At 42.2% G+C, this 21,615-nt stretch overlaps 3 protein-coding genes across 4 annotated transcripts in view; 2 read left to right on the forward strand and 1 right to left on the reverse strand.

Moving 5' to 3' along the window:
- Nucleotides 1–21,615, reverse strand: part of LOC134824161 (rho GTPase-activating protein 19-like) — a 120,385-nt gene that overhangs the window by 43,963 nt on the left and 54,807 nt on the right. The window lies entirely within an intron of this gene.
- Nucleotides 97–3,504, forward strand: LOC134823604 (uncharacterized). Its single transcript, XM_063835168.1, has one exon. The coding sequence runs from the start codon at nt 97–99 to the stop codon at nt 3,502–3,504; it is 3,408 nt and encodes a 1,135-aa protein (XP_063691238.1).
- On the forward strand, nt 9,009–12,608 carry LOC134823698 (uncharacterized). The gene is made up of 2 exons (XM_063835263.1): nt 9,009–10,137; nt 12,589–12,608. Exons 1-2 carry the CDS (start codon nt 9,009–9,011, stop codon nt 12,606–12,608), a joined length of 1,149 nt encoding a protein of 382 aa, XP_063691333.1.

A 21,615-nucleotide genomic window follows, 5' to 3' on the forward strand; every position in this document is an offset into this window, starting at 1 on the left:
CCAGGAGGTAGCTACCTGGGGAGCTGGGCGACGCGGGGCAACGCTCAGTGCTCTGTTTTCCCTGCCAACTCTCTAGGGGGTATATCAAGTTATGATATGAATTCTCTCTCAAATTTTTCAAACTCTCCTACTCTCCCTACTAATGGGTCAGAGCAGGATCAACAACCTAACATCGCCCCTCCAACTCGCCGTGAGAGGAAGGCTCGCACTGAGACTTCCACTCGTCACACGTGGAGCAAGGAGGACAACATACAGCTCATGACGCTGTATTACCAGAGCCAACCATCCCGCTCTGGTTACAGAAGGAGACTCCGGTCACTGTGGGATGATGCCGGACTCTTCACTTGTACAGAACAAAGATTGGCAGACCAAGCAAGGTCAATCAGAAATAATAATCTCCTCTCAGACATAGAACTACTGGAGATTCGAGGTACTCTTCCACCTAGCGTAGTGGAAGAGGCTCCAACAACGACAACTCAAGCTCTACCCACAGTCTCCCAAGCAATCAGGACGTTGAGGGATGCAACTATCCCAACTGTTGCCGCCGAAGAACTCACCCCCACCGCAACGGTACCTGATTTTGACAAGGAGGCAATCATTGAGCGGCTAAAAACCCTCTTAGAAGACCCTTCAGTGATAGAAACCAAGCCCCTGAGACATGTGAACAGAAAGAAGCTTATGGAGGAAACATCTCTCATCAACTCATGTATAGCAGAGATTCCTACTTCTTCAATCACTGAAACCAACACTCTATTGCTTGCAGGAGCACATTTAGTCAGCGAAAGACTTGGTGAAAAACCTGCAAATAAGAATGCAGAGAAGCGGAAAACTCCGCTATGGAAAAGAAGAATCGAAGATAAGATTACCCAGGTGAGGAAAGACATCTCTTATCTTGAGGAGAAGAAGAAAGGTATTACCCTTAAACAAAAAATACTAGAAGGGCTCAACAGACGTCACCCCCTGTTGAAGAAAAAGGGTATATCATGCATCATTGAGGAGCTCAAGCAACGTCTTCGTGCAAAAGCAGCTAAGATAAAGAGATTTAATAAAAGATGCGAACGATACCACCAGAACAAGTTGTTTGGAAACAACCAGAGGCAGTTCTACAGAAACCTTCAAACAAACCCTGAAGAACAGGATATCTCCCACCCTGAGGCTGACAAGGATTCTTGTTTGAAGTTCTGGAAGAACATATGGGAGCAGCCGGTTGAACATAACAGTGATGCTGAATGGTTACCGGATGTCAGAACAGCACTAGCCTCAGCAGATGAACAGCGACAGTTTGTTATAACTAACACCCTGGTTGCAGATAGAGTGAAGAAAATGACCAATTGGTCCTCTCCTGGTACAGACGGACTGCATGCTTATTGGATAAAGCACTTTAAAGAACTCCACAATAGGATTGCAGATCAACTTATGAATTGCCTAACCAACGCTGATATCCCTGACTGGATGACATTGGGACGCACGTACCTGCTCATAAAGGACCACTCCAAAGGACCCATCCCAGGCAATTTCAGACCTATTACATGCTTATCAGCTATGTGGAAACTGTTCACTGGTCTAATCTCAGATTCCATATACAACCATTTAGACCAGCAAAAACTCCTCCCCCCTGAGCAGAAAGGGTGCAAGAAGAAGAGCAGAGGATGTAAAGAACAGTTAATGATAGACAAACTCATTCTGAAGAACTGTAAACGAAGGAAGCGGAACCTGAACATGACGTTTATAGACTACAAGAAGGCGTATGATAGCGTCCCACACTCTTGGATTCTGTCTTGTTTGACCATGTGTGGTATCTCTTCATCCATCATAGATCTGTTTGAAGCCTCCTTCAAACAATCGTATGTTAACCTGATGCTTGGTAAAGTTTCCCTTGGGAGAATTAAAATTAATAGAGGTCTATTCCAAGGAGACTCAGTATCACCTATTCACTTTATCATGAGTCTTATACCCCTATCCATTCTTTTGAATAAGCATGACATAGGATACTCTCTGGAGAAGGGAGGTCGACCGAAAGTGTCACATAGGCTATACATGGACGACCTCAAGTTGTATGCCGAGAGTGAAGACGAAATGCAAACACTGGTTAATACCACAGCAGAGTTCAGCAGTGACATAAAAATGGAATTCGGACTAGAGAAATGTGCCGTGGTGAAGGTGAAGAAGGGAGCAAGAGCCGTTTTCGAAGGCATCTCCCTACCCACAGGTGAACAGATCCATGAGTTGGAGGACGAGGGCTATAAGTATCTGGGAATACTAGAAGCCAATGATATACTGCACAAAGAGATGAAAGCACTGGTTACAAAGGAGTATATCAGAAGAGTTAAAAAGGTTTTAAAATCCCAGCTTCATGGCAGGAATAGTATACAAGCAATTAACACCTGGGCTGTACCTGTGATAAGATATGGAGCTGGAATTCTCTCATGGAATGCTGGAGAGACCAAAGCCTTAGATGTCAAGACCCGGAAACTTATGAGGATAAATGGAGCTCACCACCCCCAAGGAGATGTTGATCGGTTATACGTAAGCCGTCAACTGGGTGGCCGTGGGCTACATAGTATAGAGGAAGTCGTAAAGAGAGAGGAGAATGCACTCACCACTTATGTGGTGAGAAGTAGAGACCCAGAACTGATTGCTCTGAAGGACTACTTTGTCAAAGACAAGATACTCTTGGGTGAAGAGATAGAGAAAGATATCGACCGAACACAACGCGAGGAAATCCGCAAGGAGAAGTGGACTGCTAAAGTGATGCACGGACAGTTCCCAAGGCAGATGATGGGTATAGCGGACCCGTTAACCTCTTGGAACTGGCTCACTCAACAAGACTTGAAGAAGGAGACAGAAGGATTGTTGATAGCAGCCCAAGACCAAGCACTTAGGACGAATTATGTGAAGCACAGGATTGACAAAACACCTGGCTCTTCTCCCCTCTGCAGACTCTGCAGAAATCATTACGAGACAATAGACCACATACTGAATGGGTGCCCAAAACTTTCACAGACAGAATATAAGTGTCGGCATGACAAAGTAGCTGCCGCATTGCACTGGAGTCTGTGCAAGGAATACGGCTTCCCACGCAGTAAAAGGTGGTACGAACACCGGGCAGAGAAGGTGCTGGAGAACGAAAAAGTCAAGATATTGTGGGACTTCCATGTCCAGTCGGACCACGTTATCGAACACTGCAGACCGGATCTCCTCCTGGTAGACAAGGTAACCAACGCAGCAACCATCATTGACGTTGCAGTCCCAGGAGATACCCGGATCCTGGATAGAGAACAAGAAAAGATACTGAAATATCAAGACCTAAAAAGAGAAATTAAGAAGAACTGGAATTTACGAAAGGTCACAATCGTCCCTGTGGTGATAGGCGCATTAGGAACTATCACCATTAACTTTCGTAAACACCTCGACGCAGTCCACTGCAATCTGAGCATCTCTAATCTCCAGAAGACAGCTCTGCTAGGATCAGCCAGAATTCTCAGGATGGTCTTAGACATATGATATTATTGAGAGTATAATACACTGTAGATACTCTATATTTAGTTTATTCTTCACTGGATACTGTAATAAACACTTTTTACCTGGTCCTCTTATTTCTCTTCCCTTGCTATGCAAGCCCTGTCTCTTGTTTATACAATTTTTAACCCGTATATTGGGTAGACTGTGTAATTGTTATGTATTTTATATTAAATACAGTTTTGTGTACAAGTAATTATTGTTATTTAATGGACTAAGGGGTATACATGTGTTGGAGTTTTTCTCTTATTCTTCTTCTCTTGCTCTGCATGCCCTGATTCTTGTATAAACATGATGTTTGTTTAAATATTGTATATTCTTGTATTGATTGTGGTATTTTGTGGGTCAGATTCAGCAATACCCAATGGGTACTTGCTGAATCACTGTTTTATACACTCCGTAGCCAGTCCCTGTGTTCCGTCCCTTGCCCTGCAAGCCCTGTTTCTTGATTATATAGCATTGATTTATCGTGTATTACATTGTAGTATGTAATAAACATTTGTAGTAGTGTAGGATTGTTTGAATTTCTTTTTGCTAGGTTTTATAATATTTATTTGTATAATTTGTGATTGTTTCTCCCGGTTTTCTTCCCTTGCGTAGCAAGCCCTGTCTCTTGTAAAAACAACCTCGAAAGATTTGTAGATACACATAGCCTCTACACCTTTACCCTCTGGTCCCTAGGGTCAGCTGATCCCGGGCCAGAGGGAAACTACCGACTGCCAAGGTTTGACGCCTAGGCAGTCGAGACCTCTTATTGAGACCCTTTATAATAATAATAATAGGATTATGGCCACATAGCCATCTCGACAAAACTTGAAACCCAACTGCACTCTACGCTATTGCAGTTCGCACAATATTTATAAAAAAGAAAAATGTTCCTATCCGGAATATGTAATGATTAATTATTTTAAGGACGTTAACATGTAGTTCTGAAATTAACAATCAAGAAACATTGATTCCACGGTATTTGGCAATCAATGGGTTATTAGACATGAAATATGCATATGAATCATGGTCACATGTATTTATTTTTGACATCAAGGCCGGTTTCGCCGAGATCCCAGAAGTGACCCTTTGACGATGCTCCACTCGCTATCAGTTCAGTTTTATAACATTGAAGTCGAGCTTTGAATGCGTCTACTAAACTGGCTTCTTTAACCGAACTTGGTACTTTGTTCCAGTAATTGGCAACACGGTTACTGAGGACCTGATTTCCTCTTTTATCTTTTAGGATCTTGGTACCGCTACGTGATATATCCTGAAAAGATCTTGTCCATAGTCCACTTTACCCGTCGTTATTTTAAAGGTTTCAATAAGATCACCCCTCATACGGCGCTTCAGTAGTGTTGTTAACTGAAGGATTCTCAGTCTCTCATCGTATGGTAGGATACCAATCCCGTCGATTATTCGTGTAAAATCTCTCTGAACATCTTCTATCTTCTTAATAGTCCTCCAGTTTCCGTGCTCTGCTGGTAGATTCCACACTTGCACAGCGTATTCGATGTGAGGTCGAACTAGAGCTCGGTAGAAATATAGCATAACAAATTTGTTACGGCAGATCAAGCTTCGTTTGATCCAGCCTATAACAGACTTTGCTTTTTTCACGGACTTATCTATATGGTCACTCCAGTCCAGGTTTCTGGTAGTTAGAACTCCAAGATCCTTTTCTGATTTAGGAGATAATTTTTTTCTGATTTAGTAGATAAATTTATATTCTTCGTTAACAGTTAAGATTTACAATTTGTAGCGCGATGCACTACTGGGTCGCGCGCGCATCAAATAATGCTTCTCGCAACCACCTTCGGTAGATCGGCGAGATGCACCACTGTGCCTCACCGAGCTGCGAAGGATTGACATCGTGAATCAAATTTACAATCAGTTCCCCCTTATTTTTTGTGAAATTTTGTCTCGAGTTGACTTACCTAGCTGGGATCCCCAGGCTATTATGTTCATAAACATTATACCGAATAAAGATTAGGCGGAATGACAGGCTGAGTGCCGCCCAGTAAGAGTTGACATACGTTGTATCACGTCGTGACCCTTAACGGGTGAATGTGATACTCGTAAAATATCTGTTCCATATATTGGACCGTCGACGCGGACGAGTCCAACTCGGCGCGCGTCCTGGTACCCAAGAAACCTTACTGGCTGGAGCCTAACTTTGAAAGTAAAAGAGATAGCGTCTTCCGGTTTTTTGCAAAATGTTCGTTTCGCAAAAATAACGTTTCCCCCCCAGGGGGGAAATTGAAAACAACGTAGATTTTGAATTATCGCGAAAAGTCATATTTTAGGCCTTATAAAACTGCGTAGCTTTAACTTTGCAGATTGTTGTTCTCTGATTGGCTGAATCGTATCACGTGGTACGCGGTACAATTGCATTCTTGGAATATTTGGAGCGTGCAAATGCAATGAACTAGCAAGCGCGCGCGGAGTTCAACATGCTGTGAAAAGGCGATCACCCTGTAGTAATATTGCTAGCCAGTAAGGATTGCTGGGTATGAGATAGCCGAGAAGCTGTTGTAGCGCGATGCACTACTGGGTCGCGCGCGCATCAAATAATGCTTCTCGCAACCTTCGGTAGATCGGCGAGATGCACCACTGTGCCTCACCGAGCTGCGAAGGATTGACATCGTGAATCAAAGAAGCTGCAAAGGGGGGGGGGGGGGGGGGAGGGGTTGATGGCGAGTTATGCTTTGTCAAAGTGGATGCTTTTTAAAATGAAACCGAAAGTCTTTAAACTGCGCGTTGTGTTGGTTTTATGTATAAATATCTGGTATCGATTCGCATGACTTGTGACGAAATACCCAATTAGAGTTAGTACAAGCCAAACACAAGGATATCTCGTGAACAGATCATATGCACCTGTTGCAGCCGGTCGCAGACCTTGGTCGCTATAATTGACGCTAAGTGACATTAAGTGACCGTTGAGCCACACTTCTTGACAAATTTTGTTTAGAATAACAACCCAATCATAAGGTAAAAAGTATAGGCTGTATTTTAAGGGCTAATCACAGTCCATCTAAGTCGTAAGTTTGGAGGAATAATACGGCTAATTTTGCGATTCCTTAAAGTCTTGAACCAAAATACCCTGCTGCGCCGTCAACTGGGCCAGGTTGTAAACCTACAACGTGACCCCCGTCCACTGCAGGAGGGGCAAAGTGCAAAGAAACTGCTGCTAACTCAAACTGCTGCTCACTGCTACTAACTGCTGCTCACTGCTGCTGTCGCGCGCGTGCCCATAGCAGCAGTGAGCTTCACACATGCATAGCCATGTGTATACGCGTACTGCGTGACGCGCTTGTTTCACAACGCGCGTTACTGCAAGCGAGAGGGCTTTGGTTAGAGCAAGCAGTTTAGTTTGCAGAACGGACATCATTATGAACGGACATTAATATGAACGCTAGAAGGCATTCAAAACCATCAATAATGTCCGTCCAAATAAGGTCCGATAAGGTAGCCACAGGCGGGGCTAAGTGCAAAGAAACTGCTGCTCACTGCTGCTCACTGCTGCTACTAACTGCTGATCACTGCTGCTCACTGCTGCTCACTGCTGCTCACTGCTACTAACTGCTGCTCACTGCTACTCACTGCTGCTCACTGCTGCTCACTGCTGCTGTCGCGCGCGACAGCAGCAGTGAGCAGCAGTGAGCAGCAGTTAGTAGCAGTGAGCAGCAGTGATCAGCAGTTAGTAGCAGTGAGTGAGCAGCAGTGATCAGCAGTTAGCAGCAGTTAGAAACAGTTTCTTTGCACTTAGCCCCTCCTGTGTAGATAGAATTAAAAGTAAAACATAAAATTTGTTGGTCATAGCCCTAAGCCCTGGTAATAAAAGTACACTTGAATTATAGACACCACATACAACTATACAGTTGAGACAGGATTCAGGAGACCCGAGACAGTCTTATTGTTTGCATTTGGGCGTGGCCCCCGTTAAAGCCCTCATGCTCTTCAGTAATGTAGCGACAGTAATTTGACAATCTTTGAAGAGTATCCTTGGCCCTTTCCTTCATCGTGTACTTGTATAAAATAAAAAACGCAGTACCAGTACAACGGCAGTTGTAATGTAGCGATAAAATAGAAATAAGAGAGCTAGATTATCAACACGTAACTAAAATTATTACAATTATTACTAGTAACCTAGTTATCAGTAGCCTAGTAACCTAGTAACCAGTAGCCTAGTAACGAGCAGCTGGAGGTAAGTGTCATCGCGTGTTCAATTCTTTGCAACTTCTTTGCTTCGTATGAGTGAATTTGTTACGATTTCGGCCCTCGGTTTCCCGGCCTTTTGTTTTTCAAGCTTTTACTGTTTCCTCATTCAAAAAATTTGTTAAATCGTGTAAAAATATTTTTAAAGATTTGTATACTAAATAAAGAAATCATTACTAGTACTACTAGTAATGATTTTTATTTTCTGCTCATTTGATTCAGTAATTCACTAATGATAGTACGAGTGTGAAGGGGTAATAGCAAAACTGCGCGCTTTGCTGTAGAAACACATTTTTAGAGATTTTACCGGCGTATCCTCTAAAAGTAATCATAATCTAATTTGTTTACAGTTTAATTTTAGGGAGGGGCGCCAAAAGGGGAGGGGTGCTAACAGGGATGGGGGGGGGGGGGGGGGGGGGGGGGGGGGGGGGGGGGGGGGGGGGGCACTTTTTCAGCGGGGGGCGCCAACAGACAACGTTACGCCACTGTCTAAAGGGGGTTCTGTAATGTGTTTGGAGGGGGTTCTGTAATGTGTCTAGACTCTAGAGGGGGTTCTGTAATGTGTCTGGAGGGGGTTCTGTAATGTGTCTAGAGGGGGTTCTGTAATGTGTTTGGAGGGGGTTCTGTAATGTGTCTAGAGGGGGTTCTGTAATGTGTCTAGAGGGGGTTCTGTAATGTGTCTAGAGGGGGTTCTGTAATGTGTCTGGAGTGGGGTTCTGTAATGTTATTCCCTTTCAGCTGACTGTGATGCCCCGGAGATGGTAACGTGTGATGGTAGCAACATGGAGTGTGCGACAGTCTCAATGAAAGTCAGGTACTCTCTGATAAATTCAGTAACCAGTAACCAAGAAATCGGTAACCTAGTAACCATTAACCTAGTAACCAGTAACCTAGTAACAAGTAACCAAATAACCTAGTAACTTAGTAACCATTAACCTAGTAACCAGTAACCTAGTAACAAGTAACCAAGTAACCTAGTAACTTAGTAACCATTAACCTAGTAACCAGTAACCTAGTAACAAGTAACCAAGTAACCTAGTAACTTAGTAACCAGGAACCTAGTAACCCAGTAACTTAGTAACCACCAGCTCAGGAATCTATCGAATCCCCATGGTTGCCCATGAGAAGAAACCTAGTAACTAGTAGTCTAGTAACCAGCAGTAACACACTGATCAATACAATAACCCTGCAATACTTGAAACACCTGATAGTAAAAATGCTTAGTCTGATGTAATTTGATAATATAAATTAGATTTGACACTTAAATCAAATTCTACAGCTACGAAATGAACTCGATTGATATGGAGTTTGAGAACGTGTCACATCTTCAGAAGGAATGCCTGCTTCGATCGACAACATTCTGGGACCGAACATGCAAAACTATTAAAACGATAGAAAATTGGTGCAGAACCAAAGAGCTATCTATTAGCGCCCTTAAAACTCAGATAGTCATGTTTACCTGGAATAGTAAGTGGACTCTAAGACCTATAACAGTTGGCAACAACATTATAGATCTTTCCAAGTCTGCTAAATTTCTAGGAGTGACCTTGGACAGCAAACTCAACTTCAATGAACATATCATCAACACCACCAAAAAAGCCACGGCATCCCTCATGCAATGTCGAAGAGCTGTCGGCCCCACATGGGGTATGAGCCCCAAAACATGCAAATGGATGTACACGGCTGTCATCCGTCCAATCCTATCCTACTGCTGTAGTATATGGATCAGGGCCACTCAAACGGACTATAACGCGAAGAAACTCAAACGTGTTCAGGCATTGGCACTCAGAATGATGTCTGGTGCCATGCCAAGCACACCTTTTATCGCATTGAATCACCTCACCGACACTTCTGACATCATACTGTTCCTGCAAGGTGAAGCAGCAAAGGGTGCGGCCAGGCTACAAGCTTATGGCAGCCTCACTCTTGAAACTATCGCCTTCAGGAAGGGAACTATCAAAAATCATACCACTATCAACAAACAATTCATGGCAGACCTCATTATCCCACCTAGAGCAACAAGAGACCTAACAACACCAACCATGATGCTGGGACGGCACTTCACCGTCACAACTCCTGGAGCCGATACCACTGAATATAGAAATTCACTTCAAAACACCATTGACAACATTACCAGTGAAACAATCACCTGCTACACTGACGGGTCACTCACAGACTCAGGATGCGGGGCTGGCTATATCATCACAACTGACAACAATAACACCACCCTTGAAGAAAGATCATTCAAGCTCCCTGATTATTGCACTGTTTACCAAACAGAGCTCACCGCCATCATTGAAGCTTGCAAATATCTCTCTACCTATACCAACACACATATCATCATATGGTCTGACAGTCTCTCATCTATACAAGCTATCTCTGCGCTTTCAACGCGGAGTAGAACTACAAGAGACTGTTACGACTCTCTTAATGCACTCGGATCCAACAACACGCTAGAGATACGATGGATTGCAGCACACATCGGATTGTGGGGGAACGAAAAAGCAGATGAGCTGGCCAAGCTTGGTACAACCAGTGAATCCACTTTAAAGTGTCCAATTCCACAATCCTACATCAAGCGTCAAATCGACAACAAAGTCAACAGACTGAATCAGGAAACTTGGTTAACTGACGGTCCCAGACACACCAAACTGACACTCGGCCACAAGCATGCCAAAATCATCAAAAACCTCAACACTACACTCAGCAAAAACAGACAAGATTACAGAACTGCAGTTCACCTCATCACGGGTCACTGCGGCTTAAACAAACACCTTCACACCATTTGCAAATCAAACACCAGTGCTTGTCCTATGTGCGGCGACGGAGAGGAAACTGTCTCACACTTCCTTGGACAGTGTCCAGCTATTGCCCAAATTAGAGGTCAATATTTCCAGGACTACTACCTCTCTGTCAATGACATATTCGACAACCAACACATCACCACAATTGTCAATTTCGCAAACCGCACCAAACGCTTAATTGTGCCGGAAGAGCTGGATCAGACCGGGGTGACTTAAAGTATTATCTCATATGCTGTCTCGTCTCGTTTTACTTTTCCAAACCCAGCTGGCATTTAAGCGTATCATTTTGACTCATATATCATCTTACACCATCCTCCACCAATCACTCTGATTTCACCGGCAACCTTCCCCAAGGTTGCCACACCCCAGAGGTAGGCAGAGCATCTCAATGCTATCCTCTCGTGGGCTATCTTGGCCCAGCCTCTCTTTAAAAAAAAAAAAAATGCCAACCAGCTCATGGAGGGAGCCGTAGTTTACAGACTGCAATATTGTGAGTTTTTAATTAACAATAGTTCAAATGTCAGTGGCAAGAGATTATTATTAATCTCAGGGAATAGTGATCGTGTAACCATGATAACCTCTCCCATTCCAATGACCATAGTGCGTGATGAAGAATCACATCCTTTTCGAGGTGCTACTATTAAGCATTGTAATCTGTCCTGGGTGATTCCAGTTTAAACAGATGACGTGCAACAAAACACTATGGATCTAGACAGGCAAAGGTCGATAAAAAGCCGGGTGCGAGATGCTGGCAACTTCTCCTCTCTAAACATTTGCTGCAGAAACATCACAAAGTAACAACAAGAAACGGTGTGTGGCTCCCTCTGCAAGGACGGATGATACCAGTATGAAGGTGGCGGGGCAAAGCCTAAGGGACCCCCGTGGCCAGATGAGTGTTGGGAGAACACGTCATTGTAGCAGATTTATTTCTCCACAGATCACCCATGTGGACTCCGACTCTAATAAGAAACAGCCAGCGAATTATTCTAAAACAGGTCTTACATTTGGGACATGGAATGTATTATCTCTGACAAGTAGTTCAAGTCAGTTGTTCCAGCTATCAGAGAATATCTCTGAGTATAAGTTGGACTTGCTGGGTATAACTGAGACCCATATGCCTGGTACAGGATCAGAGCTACTGGATAATGGCTCCTTACTTATTTATTCAGGGAGGACGGACGGTATAAGAAGGCGAGGTGTCGGTCTTACCCTTTCAAAGAGGACTAAAAATTCATTAATTTCCTATCTACCAATATCTGACCGTTTGTTGAGTGCAAGGCTGCATAGTCAACACCTGAACATCTCTGTTGTTGTGGCATATGCGCCAACTGAGGGGGTTTCAGATAATGATAAGGATGAATTCTACCAGCAGTTGTCAAGTGCATTCGATGAGCTACCCCGACATGATTTAAAATTACTGCTCGGTGATCTTAATGCTAAGGTCACATCGGACTGCAGTTCTATGTCAGGTGTCATTGGTGGACACTCGCTTCACAGCTCATCAAATGACAATGGTACCCGATTGTTGGACTTTTGCATTGCCCACCAACTTACCATCGGTGGCACTATGTTTCAGCAAAAGGATATACATATTACATAAAGGTACGTGGAGATCGCCTAATGGTCGTACTGTAAACCAAATAGACCACATCTGTATCAGTAAGAAGTTTGGAGGCTCTTTGCTAAATGTAAAAGTTTGTAGGGGGGCTGACATTGGGTCTGATCACTATTTGGTAAGAGCACGACTGAGAATGAAGCTTATGTCAGTGAAAAAGAAGCAGGAACGTAAGCTTGAGATTCCTGCTATTGAGCATCTGCGTGATCATTCACTTGTTTCCGAATACAATATTGTTCTGAGAAACAAATTTGACTGTTTGGAACCTGAGGTTGACCTGGAATCAATGTGGGACAACTTCAAGACAACTGTCCAACAAGTTTCCATGGAAATCCTTGGGCAAAGACCTCGAAAAAAGAAGGACAGGCACCAATCTCAGAAGACAAAAGAATTATTGAAGAACCGTAAGGAATTTAAGCGTAAAGACCCTAATTCGAACGCTAACAGGTCAGAGTATTCTAGATTGAATAAGCTCTTTAAAAAAGTAGCAAGGTGGACGATAACAACTGGGCACGTAGAATGGCAAATGACTTGGAAGAAGCTGCGAGAAAAGGTCAGCAACGTGAGGTTCAGGTATGGCAGAAGATCAATGTCATATCTGGAAAGAAGAAGAAGCAGTCAACTGCAGTTAGAGACGCATCTGGCCAGTTGATTGCCGACCCACATGCCCAGAAAGAAAGGTGGAAAGAGCACTTATCTAGGCTATTGAACCCTCCCCCGCAAGAGGCCAATATTTCTGACCTAGACAACATCCCTCCGCAACCCAGTTTTGACGACCTCTCCGATTCGGATGAAGCTCCTACAAGAAACGATATTGTTGATGCCCTCAAAAAACTCAAGAATCACAAAAGTCCAGGAGTGGATGGTATCACCAACGAGCAACTTAAGTATGGACAGGATGGGTTGGTCGATCAACTAGTTGTGTTGTTCAAGAAAGTGTGGGAAGATGAGAAGATTCCTGAGGATTGGTCCAAAGGTGTTATCATCATCGTTGGAAAGAAAGGTGACACCTCTCATTGCGCTAACAACAGAGGCATTACATTAAGATCCACAGCCTCGAAGCTCCTGCAAATGATACTCCTGCGGAGACTTAGCAATGGCATGGGAAAATTCCTCCGGGAGAATCAAAGTGGTTTTAGACAGAATCGCTCATGTATTGACCAGGTTAATTCACTCCGCTGTATTATACACCAATGCATTGAATAAAATATCCCTCTGTATATTAATTTTGTTGATTTCAAAGCAGCTTTTGATTCGATTGACAGGCAGTTCATTTGGAGAAGTATGCAGCACTACGGATTACCTGACAAGTACATTAGAATTATGAAGGCGTTCTTCACTCACACAGTTAGTGCTGTTAGGGTCAATGGAGAGGTTACAGGTTGGTTTGATGTCAACTCGGGTACTGGGCAAGGTGATATACAGGGACCACCAGTATTCAACTTTTGTTTGAATTTTTCGGCATCGCATACCTTATGGAACTAAACAAGGTCATTAGCAAGGGGGCTTTATTACAGCTACCAGCCCCCGGGGTAGAAGAGAAACATCTCTTGGACACTGATTACGCTGATGACATGGCCATGTTAGATAACTCAAAAGAGGGGCTGCAGGAAACCACTGACCTTCTCTGCAAATACAGTGCCTATGCGGGTCTGAAGATTAATGCTGGCAAAACACAGAGCATGGTTGTCAGCAAAAGTGCATCGCAGAGGCCGTATTCTAAAGACGACACTATGGACATCAATGTGGAAGGTCTCCCAATACAGCAGGTCAGCAATTTCACTTACTTCGGTGCAATCATCAGTGCAAATGGAACAATTGACAAAGAACTATCAGCTCGAATTCAAAAGGCCTCTGGGGCATTCTATCAGCTTAGCAGTATATGGTACAGTCGCAGCATCAAGACTCCAACAAAAATCAGGATTTACAAAGCGGCTGTTCTCACTATACTGCTCTATGGAAGTGAGGTATGGAATACCATACAGACGCAGATGAAAAGATTTGAGGTGTTCCATCATAGATGTCTGAGGAGAATCCTGAAAATCAAATGGTTTTATCATGTATCTAATGCTGATGTACTTAAGCGGGCTAACATCGCCCCTGTTGATACTTTCGTACGAGCAGCTAGACTCCGATGGTTTGGCCATGTGGTGAGGATGCCAGAAGAAAGAATACCCAACTATCTTCTGCACTGGATCCCAAAGCATGGTAAAAGGTCAAGAGGTAGACCTAGGAAAAACTGGTTGTCATGTGTCCGGGAGGATGCAGCAATCTTCACAGGTGTCGATAACATCACGATAGAAGATGCAGAACAACAAGCTACAGACAGGGTTCACTGGAGAGGTCTAATACACCGGAGAAAGGAGTTACTATGTGGTGCAGGCCACTCCAACGACTAGGAGGAGACCTTTCCAAGTACAAGTAAGTAAAAATGTCAGTGATAACTATTCTGGGTTGGGTCTGAAAGTGATGAGATCACCAGAAGAAAGAGAACTGTGGCCGTGGTAGATTTTATAATTGTTTCTGAGTTAAACCATTCTGTAATATAGTAAAACCCCGATTTACCGCAAACCCCGATTTACCGCAAACCCCGATTTACCACAAACCCCGATTTACCGCAAACCCCGATTTACCGCAAACCCCAATTTACCGCGGCTTTTTCCTTTCTCCCAAACTGTAGTAGATAGTGCTCCTCAATATTTCTCAATTTTTAATTATAACTCTTTCAGGTGATATCCAGTCTGACTCTGAGTCTTACGCTGATAATGATATACAGTCTGAGCCTCACGCTGTATCGTTCTCCTTTTCACTGGCTGCAGCTCTACCTCTACTCATCCTAATACTTTAGAAACTATTACTACTACTAGTCACCGAGTTTTTACCGAGTAACCAGTGACCTAGTAATCAGTAGCCTAGTAACCAGTAACCAGTCTCGTTAAAGATTTGGGATTTTAATTTCGATCTTAAAGAATAATCAAGTTCAATGTTTGGGCGATTGTTAACTAGCCGCATAGAATACATTGAATGTTTATTATTTCATTTATCAGCTTGACAGTGACTTTTGAACTTGACCGAATTATTTTTTTGAATGTTTTGGATATTACTTCTGAAGAAGCTGTGGTCACAGAAAAATCAGTAAAATTTTTATATTATTCCTTCTAATTAAGTCGCTGTGTTTATTTGTTAATATAATAACTCAAGGTATTAACTCCAACGGGGTCCGGACTCTACGGCGTGGCACCCGACTACCAGCATAAGCCTTAAGTTGTAGGGCTCAACTCATCAACCTTTGCGACAAAGAGGATTTTCCAGAGCTATTCACTCGTATTACTCTACAAATCTGTCAGATTGGCTGTCCGAAGAAGATCCCTCCCATAACCCAAACTCGCTCATCTGTGCGAATCCCATCTCGCAGAAAACGAAAGCTTCAAACCCAGCTAGAGGCTGCAAAAAGTAATCCCCATAGCCCTCCCACACAGATTGAATCTTTGAACCGGAAACTTGCTCTCGCTCATATGGATATTCGTGATGCCATCAACCAGGATCTCCTGTACCGTGAACAGCAAGCCGTAAGCAAGGTAAATTTAGTAAAAGAAAATCCCAAGTATTTCTATAGTTACGCTAAGAAATTTTCGAAGAAGAAAAGCAACATCAGCATGCTTTTTGATGGAAACGGTGCCATCAAATCAAATCCAGAAGATATTGCCAACCTCTTGCAGAATCAGTTCTTGTCAGTATTCAGTGATCCTTCGAAAACTCGGATCGACTCTGCTTCTTTCAGTCTTCCTCCAATCAAGTATCCTTTTACTGACGATCTGCTGAATTTCTCCGTGGACGACATCATTAAGGCCATTGAAGACATCAAACCTAATGCTGCATCAGGTCCTGACGAAATTCCAGTCACCCTTCTCAAGAACTGCAAGAAAGCCCTAGCAGAACCAATGCACATCATCTGGTCCCGCTCTTTAGTTACTGGGGAGGTCCCTAGTTTCTATAAGTTCTCACACGTATTTCCTCTCCACAAGAAGGATAGTCGAGCCAAACCAGCTAACTACCGACCTATATCACTCACCTCTCATGTGGTTAAAGTATACGAGAGGGTGATAAGAAAAAAGCTGGTAAACTATTTGGAGATCAATAACCTCATATGTAGTAAGCAGCACGGATTTAGATCTGGCCGGAGTTGCCTTACTCAACTTCTCCACCACTTTGATGACGTTTTGGATTCTCTGAGCAACAATTCAGATTTTGATTCAATATACCTCGACTATGCCAAGGCTTTCGATAAAGTCGATCACAAACTCCTACTGAGAAAGCTCCAACTCTATGGAATCCATCCTAAAATCATAAAGTGGATAGAATCTTTCCTCTCAGACCGGAAACAAGCAGTTGTTGTTGACGGTCATCTGTCCATCCTTGCACTGATAATCAGCGGAGTTCCACAAGGTACGGTTTTGGGGCCGATCCTTTTCTTGATTTTTATCAATGATATCGAACATTGTATCATGCACTCTATAATTCGATGTTTTGCTGATGACACTCGCATATCCATTGCTGTCAAATCGGAGCATGACGTCAAGCTCCTCCAAGAAGATCTGCAAAATGTCATTGACTGGTCTGAAAGAAATAATATGGCCCTTCACAAAGACAAATTTGAGTACATGTGTCATAAATTCAACCACCAATATGTACTATCTGAACTTCCATTTGTGGTTGAACACTATCAATACTCAGTTTCCAAAGACACTACACTTGAGCCAATACATCAGCTCAGGGATTTAGGCGTTATAGTGTCAAGTGATCTCTCTTGGTCCCCTCACATACGAGCCATTGCAGATAAAGCTCGCCAAAAAGCATCATGGGTTCTCAATGTATTTCACACACGATCTCACTCCATCATGCTGACGCTATACAAATCAATGGTTCGAAGTCTGATTGAATATTGCTGTCCATTATGGCATCCCTCAAAAATCAGCGATATCCAAGAACTGGAGAGTGTACAGAAAGCATTCACCGCCAGAATATCAGGAATGCGCGATCTCCACTACTGGGATCGCCTGGTCTATCTATCTCTGATGTCTCTTCAACGAAGGCGGGAGCGATTCATCATTCTCCATATGTGGAAAATCCTCCACGGAAAGACCAGCAATGATCTGAACGTTCTATTTGTTTCACGCCCAAGGCTTGGAAACCTTGCAGTAATTCCATCAAAACGTAGAACCAGTTCAACAGCAAACCTCACCTAAATTGTGGAATGCAATCCCCTACCATCTGAATGTCATTCAAGATCTAGAGCACTTCAAAGATAAGCTCACAAAGTTCATGTTGTCTCTCCCTGATAAGCCGCCGATCAGGGGATATACTCCTCCAAATACGAACTCTCTGCTGTGCTGGCGCAACGAGCGAGACTCTACTTCGCTATGGGGTGGTCAGAAGATGTGATGGCCCCGTCAAGTCTTGACGAAGCTCAACATAGGTCACATAGGTAGGTAGGTAGGATGACCGTGATAAAAAGAATGCTATGATAATATATGATGCTAAGCGGGGAGGAACCAAATCGAAGGAGCGCTTCATGACTATTTTAAAGATAATTGCCCTGAACTGGAACGCTGTCTGGCTCCTACTCCCCGATTCCTAACCCTGGCACTTCCCCGACGCCCCAGTCTGAACATGTGGGTTAAATCTGTCACAGTATACTGCCATAATGTCACGTGAGAGTAACATGGCAGCTTGAAATTAGATATTTAGTTAGTCGAGTGGTTGCATAGCCATATGTTTTGTAAACTGTAGTGGCATAGTATATATATAGTACCATATCGTAGTGGGCGAGGTAGTATTAAGTTTTCGGTGTTGGTATTCTGTGTGATTACGGTTTTGCGTGGAGGTGAAGTGGGCGATGTAATTGTAATGAGTATTGGCCATTGGGTAACCTTTAACTACATTTTTTAGGAATATATGTTTGCAGTTCTATTGATTTCAGCGATTCTTTCGGATGTTTCATGATTATCTAGAAGTAGAATCTGTTCCATCGCATCAAATATGAAAATATTCTTTTAATCATCAAATGCAGAGTTAATTGTTTTCTGCCTTTACGCTTCCAGTTTGACATTGAGTTTACGAATACGATGTGTAACTTTATATAATCTTTCACAATTGCCGTCACTTTAATTTTTGCCTTTTTGACTCACTCTTTCACACTCTGTCGCGTTTCTTTGACCTTCCCGATCACTGGTGTTAAATTCAAACCAAAAATATTTCTTGTACCATCTGTCAACATAATATTGAGAACAATAGTACATATTCCATTTTCTTAAACATATTATTTCTAAAGATCTTATTTTCACCATTTATGACTATGTGAAGAAGCAAAATTGAAATTATTTAATGAGCTTGACAAAAATGTACCGTTTAGCTAAAACTCCACTTTTGACCTACACTTTTGAACTATACTATTTTGATTTTTTATAATCGCAACGGTTTTTTGTCGGTATTTTCCAGGGAGCTTGATTACGAAACTAATTGGACTGTTTTGAGAGCAACCGAAAACATATTCGGTACGATTACAATATTAATCGCACTGATTTTCTGAAAGGTACTGTAATATTGAATATTGTGTTCCGCAATTTCCTGCCCATACGCTAACATTACTTTAAGTTTACAATAGTTGCACGAGCGCAATAATATGTTAATATGGTTCAATAATGTAATGTAAATAAAGAGCCACACGTTGTGACGTTGAGGCTACGAGGGCGGGGTGACGGTTATCCGTGGAACTGGAAATGTAAGGTTCGCGTGACCACCGTGTGCGAGTCACAATAGAAGAACGAATAATCTTGACAATGACAGATCAGCGTATTCACTGCTCTGAGACCCTATGAGGCTTAGTGTGACCGCTGTTTTGCTTTTATTACGGGCCGATATGGAAGTTGATTGTTTGTTGCCATGTTGTGGTGCATATAATAGTTGCAAATTGACCTGATAATGGACGACTGAGCGTTTCACAGTAATCGACGAGCTCGCTAATACATACTAATAGTATGTACATCAGTTTTTAAAAGATAAGACAATGCCGTAATACTCGTACACAATATTACGATCAAATTTATTTGATCTGTAACTTGAACTTACAGCTGTCTATGCCAAGACGTCAATTAACAGGATTAAAAAGGATTAAACATAAATTTGTCAATGAGAGCCCTAACACTCACGTCTTGACAAAATAAATATACTCATTAATCATAGATGGTGATTATAATACTACTGGAGTCAAGGATATTATTACTGTTTTATAACTATAAGTGGTGTAAATCATATAAGTGACAATTTTTAGTAAATCTTGAAACTTGTGATTTGTATAAACCGATCGCACTGTTTTGTCAGTTGCTCTCAAAACAGTGTGAATAGTAATATGGCTCCATAATATGAAGGACTTAATTCCCAATAACCTCCTACCCTATAATCTTCCCGCCATTTTCTCAAAAACTTTCTACAGCTTGGGAGGCTACATAATTTGTGAAACAGAACGCTTCCTTTTCATTACAAAAGATAGGCCAGATCACAGATGCGCAAACATATTCATGACTTCAACCATGGAAGTGGAACCGTGGAATGTTATTAATGGCTGACATTTAAGTAAATTATACCGACGTCCGACAAGTACATACCAGTCTTTGTTCCTACTTCCATACAACTTACACGGACGAGGTATTGTACAATGTACAGAGACAACGTACTTTTGTTCTGGAAAACTATTGTTTAAACGGGCGTTTTTACCCTGGTTAGCGCCTATACAGCCCTGCCCTTAGTTCTGAAGTTCTGACTGTTACATTTGAGGCAGCTCCAAATTCAGTCTAACTTTTTAAATTTAATAGGTTGTGCCATCTCATTCTCAGGATTATATTGTTATTTATTTTTTGCGACACCTCAAATTAAGAGTTCATCTCATCCTTGACCCCTACATCTAAGATTCTGTATATAAAAGTTGACCGTTAAAGTTTCATAGTGGGCCATTGAAATTACAGCATCATGTCACACCCTTCCTAGGCTTCGTAAGTTTTCGGAAGGCAAAATATTATCAATTGTAGTTGCAGTGAAGTTCAATTCAACTGTTAAATTAAAACGAGATGTTTACAAATGCCTGATCTGAATCCACAATCCACATATTATAATTTTACTGACCTGGGTCAGGTGCAGAAATACTCAAATGACTCCCCGGTCATCACGTACACTGTACAGGCATTTCTCCTGAGCGGTATAATTATAACTTATGTGAATGTTCCCTGAGACTTGTATGAGATATTTATGATTCAGATAATAATATGGTAATAATATGTAGAGCTGATGAATTTGCAGATAAATTTGTACCTTCCTACTTTCGTAGGAGACATAATGGGCATAATGTTAGACAAATTTAATCTCATCTCAACTCCAACAGTACATCCGGAGTTATTAACATTTGTTAAGTCTGAGCCCTACTTTGGGCAATAGGCCCACAAGGTGGTAGAGCGGTTGATACTAGATTTGTTGCTTCATAGGAATAAAGTTTTGCCTTTTGAACCGAATAGTAATACTATTTATACTGTAGACCGGTTCATAAAAACAAAATGTTCTTGAATATTTACCAATATGTTCTTATCTGTTGATCCTTAGGATCTAAGACCACCAAAAAAAATTTCAAGATCCAACTCTTCCATCTTAGTCCCGCTCCGGCCACGCCCATATTTTTACCAAATTTTAACAGGTAAAATTATCTATATCGTCAATTTAGTCACGAAGGAGTATAGAAGGGGTTATAAATGTATGTTACTTCAATATAAACAGTAGGAAAAGGTTTACTTTGGTCGAGGTTTTAAGTCTCTACGATGTCGGGAAGTTCCCGCATGGAGTTTGCGGGTTGCGCTGAATCGCGGGATTCACTGCGCAAAAACGGAAGGTCGTAGAGACATGAGGTCTTGACTAAAATTAACCATTTTCCACCATTGCTATTAGAACATGACACTTCCAGAACCTTAAACACACTCCTTCATCCCTAAATCGGTAGTTATGTGAATTTTGCCTGTAAAAATATATCATGTTTTACTGATATCAACTAACATTGTTAGCTTTTAAATCAAAATAAATCATAATGCCCCCTACAAAATGTACACACAGTACGAGAATATATAGAAAGAAAGGTCTTACTTGAATTTCACATTGAACTTTGATCAGATTCTGGAATCGCTCATCATTTCTCGATTGTTCTCCGATGAAGTCAGCACTGCCAAAAACCAAGTCTATCTAATCCAGAACCTGCTGACTCAGCAGGTTCTGATTTAGATAGACTTGGTTTTCGGATCTCCGTATGTTCAGAAGCGGGCCAGAATGGATTCATCTACTAGAGGACCGACCATCAAAATATAGCTCATGCTGCAGCTGTCACTTTCAAGATTAAAGAATGAGCTGGTCGAGTAGTGGGATTATGCTGGATAACTGATA

This window comes from Bolinopsis microptera, chromosome 1 (assembly GCF_026151205.1).
Source record: "Bolinopsis microptera isolate Bmic1 chromosome 1, MBARI_Bmic_1.0, whole genome shotgun sequence".
Classification (NCBI taxonomy): Eukaryota; Metazoa; Ctenophora; class Tentaculata; order Lobata; family Bolinopsidae; genus Bolinopsis; species Bolinopsis microptera.